General features: G+C 43.6%; 1 protein-coding gene across 1 annotated transcript; it reads right to left on the reverse strand.

Annotated features, from left to right (window-relative positions):
- Nucleotides 1-4,449: 4,449 nt before the first annotated feature.
- On the reverse strand, nucleotides 4,450-5,523 carry LOC127783070 (uncharacterized). Its single transcript, XM_052310340.1, has 2 exons — nucleotides 4,927-5,523; nucleotides 4,450-4,854 (listed from the first exon to the last, which is right to left on the reverse strand). The coding sequence occupies exons 1-2, from the start codon at nucleotides 5,521-5,523 to the stop codon at nucleotides 4,450-4,452; spliced, it is 1,002 nt and encodes a 333-aa protein (XP_052166300.1).

Below are 5,523 nucleotides of genomic sequence, written 5' to 3' on the forward strand. Positions count from 1 at the left end.
ATCGGATAAGGGCATTGAGGTGGACGACGTGGATAAGGGTTGATTTCCTTCAACACTAAGGTTTTGTGGCTCCATCATCACCCTACAGCTCCTAGCCTGTGAGCCTCGGTGCTAGCTTGAGAGGGTGCGCATCGTTTTGTCCAGCGGTTGCATGGAGGGGCAACGGGACGCGTGCACATGAGCGACGGCAGAGCGACGCGAGATGGCGACGGCGCTGACACGCGCACATGGCGGCGCAGCCTTTGTGCGGGGTTTCGGCGGCTCGGTCGGGTGGTGGGCCCACGCGGGCGCGGTGCGTCGTGGTGCGGCGCACAGTCACGATGCGGCTGGGGTTGGGAACGTGCGCGTACCTGCGGTGTTGGGTCGCTGGGTGCTCAGCTTGGGCTAGAACTCAGGTCGAGCACCTGGCGGCCCATGAACAGTTGCGCCAGGAAAAGAAAAAGAAAGAGAAGAGAAAGGATAAGGGAAAAAGGAAAGGGTTAATCTGTAAATTTGCCAGGAAACCTAATTTAATATTTAGTGTCCAAAAATCTAGATTTTAATCAAAAGTTGTGATGGCACAATTATATTTCCATAGCATTATTTAAATGAGGTTTAATCCCAAAGATTATCCAATATAACTTCTAGGCTTTGATATTTCTTAAAAACTAATTAAATATTCTAATGTGACCTTAATAATACAATAGCACATTCGTCGAGTTTATTTGTATAACAATGTATTTTACATGGACACGTTTAATCTATTATTCCATAAAAGTAAATTGAGACTTGGTACAATATTGATCTAAATGCTTAATTAAACACTCACAAAAATGTATTTTATATATAAAGCTCAATTCATTTACATGGCCAATTTTTTTATATGAGTGAATTTTATGCCCAGAAAGATAGGTTAAATATTAATGTAAATATTCCAATGAAATACTCATCTACAAATAGGATCACTATAGTGGTGATCATCATTTCATGTGGATAGGTTGTCCTTTTAAATTGGTTTTACCTCTATATGAATCATTATATTTTAATATTTGACCTATAAATTAAATTAGTAATTAACCTTCTCTTTGTATGGCTTTGTTGTGGTGCGTAATTGTTTATAGAGTTCATAACAAATATCTTATTTTTATAATTGTTACTCAGTTGTATAGCTTTAGCTTAATTTTCAGTGGTGACAATTTATAGTTTGGCAAGCAATAACAACCATAACATCCAGCATGATGCAAAAGTTTTAAAAAGTTCAAAATTTTAGTGATTTTTATTGTCGGGAATTTTCAGGATGTTACACGGACCGCCGTCGCCGTCGTCATGTCTCCCCGAGGAGCGCCGCCGCCTTCCCATCCTCGCCTCGTCGTCCCGTCCGCTCGGTGAGCATCCCTCCCTTTCCCTCTATCTCCCCTTCGCCGGTCGCCCGCGTTGCGCCGCCGCCGCTCGGCCGGCCGGTCTCGGCCGCGCCCGCCCTGCCCTGTAGCCGCCCGTGGACCGGCGTGGTCCTGGTCCACGGCGCGCCCGAGGTCGCGGTGGACCGTGTCCACCGTGGGCCGCCCCCTTGAGCCGCTGACGCCTAGGGCCCACCTGTCGGCGCCGGTTCCCCTTTCATGACGTCAGCAACAGACCTTTCCTTTGAGAAATTATTTAATAATTGCGTCATAAATCAATAATAATTCTAGAAATTCATTTAAATGGCCCAAAACTTCTAAAATTCATATCTAATTCATTCGAACTCCGAATTGGGCCATTCAACTTGCAAAATTCATCTAAACTTGAGCTCTACATGTTTGTTTACTTTTTATGTACTGTTTCCTTGGCTTTTATTAGAGTTTTTCCTCGTTTTGTGTGCCAGCGTGTAGAATCCGTCGTTTCGGAAGTCCGCGGTCGCGAGGAAAACAGTTCGGAAGATCAGAGTGAAGAAGCAAGGCAAGTCACACATTCCCCTTGAGCATTTTGATCCTAATTTACAAATGTTTTATCGTTTGCAAATAAAATTGCATGTCTTGCTAATTACATGGGATCCGGGTATTACCTATCTATTTGCTTGTGCCATGTTTACTTGAAATCTGTTCTTTGTCAACAGTGGGTAATAAATCGACTAGCTCATGTTACTTATGTGACCTAGCTAGAACTATATGCTTAGCCATGCTTAATTACCACTAGCTCAGTTGATGGAATAATTACAGTATTAGACCTTTTTAGTATCACAATGAGCTGCGTGCTCGAGACATCTGGCCATGCTTCATGGTCGTAATTATACAACTAAAATGTGACTGAATGGTGGGCTGTGGGTGCATGGTTTTGCTAGTCGCATCCATGGCAATTAAGGACCGGTTCGCGGGATGCCCTGGAAGAACTTATCATACTTACCACAAGCCAGCGTGGGCAACGGCTAGGCTTGTAGTGTAGCTTTCCTCTAGCCGACGTACCCAGACGAGGGTGGGCGTGATGGAGTTGGGTCGGCCGGAGTGTCCGGTTGATCGGCTTCCGGATTCACCGCAGCACGAGAGGGGGGCTGCCCGTTGCCTGCTGGGGACGGGGGAGAACCCTGATGTGTGGTGCGATTGGTTAGAGGGGTTTATGCGAAGGGTCCTATCACGGCCTCTTTCCGGTATGTCGTGGTGGCATGTCGGCGCACAGAAACGTGTCGTGGGGCTGTGTCTTGTGGGTACAGTTGTACACCTCTGATTAGAGTTAAACTATTCGAATAGCCATGCCCGCGGTTATGGGCGGTCGAACAGATTCACCGTGATTAGTCCCACCTTAATAAATCGACTCAATGCACTGTAGTTCAGGTGGGTTGGTTGGGCCTGTTCAACGTGATGTAGCGTTGATCAGTAGAAATTTAATGTTACTTTAATTACTCAACCGTTTTATTGTTTTGCTTAATCAAATGTTTTACAACCGCCTTTATGCAAATAGCCACCAGCCATCCTTGTATCCCCTTGCACGTCTGCATCATTGGTGTGGCTTGCTGAGTACGGTGGTTGTACTCAGCCTTGCTATTATTCCCCCTTTTCAGAAGTGTAGTGCTTCTGAGCTGAAGACGAAGTTAGAAGACCAAGGCTCAGACCCCAGTTGAGTTTTGCCTGTGGAGTGGAGCTGAAGCCCCGCTAGAATCGCCTTTTTCTGCGGCTGTTGCTTTTGTTTCGGTGTGAGGACTAAGTGCCTCTTCTGTAAGTATTTTACGCTTTATTTACGTTTGGAACTGTTTATTACTTGTCGTTTTGTATACCCTGGCTGGTCCTGGATAGAGATTTAATACACAAAATAGTCTGGAAATTTGGGCTAAATTTCTAGGCATGACAGTGCTGAACCTGAATTCCCAATGCCATACAGTAATCATCGAAAGCATGAGATGTAAATTCGGCAGCGTTGTCCATATGGATTGATTGAATCCTATGTTCACGGTAATTTGCCTTCAGCCTTATAATTTGAGACATTAGTTTGGCAAAGGCATGGTTTCGTGTTGATAGAAGACACACATGAGACCATCTAGTAGATGCGTCAATCAAAACCATAAAGTAACTGAACGGTCCAGATCTTGGCACAATAGGGCCACAGGTATCTCCTTGAATGTGTTCAAGGAATTTTAGTGGTTCGGCTCTAATTTTGAGATAAGGTGGTCTCAAAATCAGTTTCCCAGTAGCACATGCAGTGCATACGAAATCAGAGGATTTGGGAAATTTATCAGTGATCAAAAGATGACCAATAGAGTTGCCAATAATTTTTCTCATCATCCCGATACCGAGGTGCCCAAGTCGATCATGCCAAGTGTGGAATGCATCAACATTTTGAAAACTTACTTTATACGCAACATGTGCAATGGGCTTAATGCGTTTGCCATATCCGTTTTGTTTGGTTAAGAGAAGAAATTCTTCTCGATTATGCATATGGGTTTCAACGTGAAACCCATTTTGACGGATATCTCTATAACTTAGTAGGGTACGGGTTGAATCAGGATACAATAAAGCATCCTCGATTGTAATTTGTGTATCCATTGGGAGTGTAATGGTTGCTCGTCCGGAGCCAACTATCACAGTATCGCGCCCAGCAATAGTCAAAACTTTGCCTTCTCTCTTTTTGAGAGTTTGAAAGTATTTGATCTCCCTAAGTATAGAGTTTGTGGTACCACTGTCCACAAGATATAATTCCTCTCCAATCGGAGCGATATCCTTAGACATCTATAATGAAAGAAGAATTGCTTGATTAAGAATTCTTTATCCAATATATATACATACATACAATAATTAAAACATCAAATACATAGTATGACATTTACATATGTTAAAAGTACAAACTCTAATGACTAGCAAACCATACAACCTTACAATATAAGGGAGTTCGTACTTATCTACTTATTACAACCAATATTGTTTGGCAAACTTATAGGACATCAATATACTGTTTCAAGCACACTGACATAAGAACAGCTTCATCTCCAAGTGGGACGCACCGAGATTATTGCAAATCTTCAAGTGGGTCTGTTGAGCAGTATTCGATGAACATATCGTCCATCGCAGAGAGTGGAGCGACATCTTCCGGGAGAACATTGAGGTTGCTCTCTGGTTCAATAGGAGCCTGGTGAGAACTTGCAACCTCAGGGTGCTCTTCATGTGTAAGATTGAAGTGGGCTTCAAATCTTGGGTTCTCAGAAGATTTTTTGTCCTTGAGGGATTTTTGGTACAAGAGAACAAGATGTTTCGGGATACGGCAGTCTTTAGCGACATGAGTGTCAGATCCACACCTGTTGCAATGCTTGTTGCCATTGCTACGAGGTTGTGGTGCCTTACCCTTCCCTTTTCCTTTCTTTCGACCCTTGAATTTGCGCCTGTTGTTGTTGCATTTGCGCTTTCCAGTCAGATTCTTAGGATTATTCAAAGAATTTCCCTTGAATCATTTCTTATTCTCAGCATTATTCTGTACATTGAAGTGCACCTCAGGCAGCGGAGCAGAGCCCGGGGGGCACTGTTGGGCATTCTTTAAAGAAAGCTCATGGTGTCTTTCTGCCTGAGTCAATGTATGTATAAGCAGAGAATGTTTCTGGAAATTGTTAGCGCGATACTGTTGAGTCAGTATCCTGTCCTCCGGAAGCATAGTTGATAGAGTTTTCTCTATCTTCTCTGCCTCCGTTGGCTCTTGTTCGCAAAACTTCAACCTGGAGCAAATGTTATGAACAACATGGTTGTATTCTGCCACAGTTTTAAAGTCCTGTAGGCGTAAATGAACCCACTCATAATTAGCCTCAGGCCAAATGAGTTCCTCTTGCTGATCATAATGCTCTTTTAGAGCTTTCCAAAGGTTGAGAGGGCTCGTCTCTAACATGTATTCATGTTTGAGATCCTTGTGAATGTAGAGCCTTAGAAGGAAAAGGGCTATATTTAACTTCCTGTTCTCAATTGGCGGGTCCCCATCATTGGGTTCCTCAATTGTATTTAAAATCCCCCGAGAGGCAAAATTGATTTTGATATCGGAAGCCCAGATGGGATAGTTAGTCCCATTGAGGGCAAGTTCGTCGAACTCTTTTGTTGCCAT

Source organism: Oryza glaberrima, chromosome 8, assembly GCF_000147395.1.
Source record: "Oryza glaberrima chromosome 8, OglaRS2, whole genome shotgun sequence".
Taxonomy (NCBI): domain Eukaryota; kingdom Viridiplantae; phylum Streptophyta; class Magnoliopsida; order Poales; family Poaceae; genus Oryza; species Oryza glaberrima.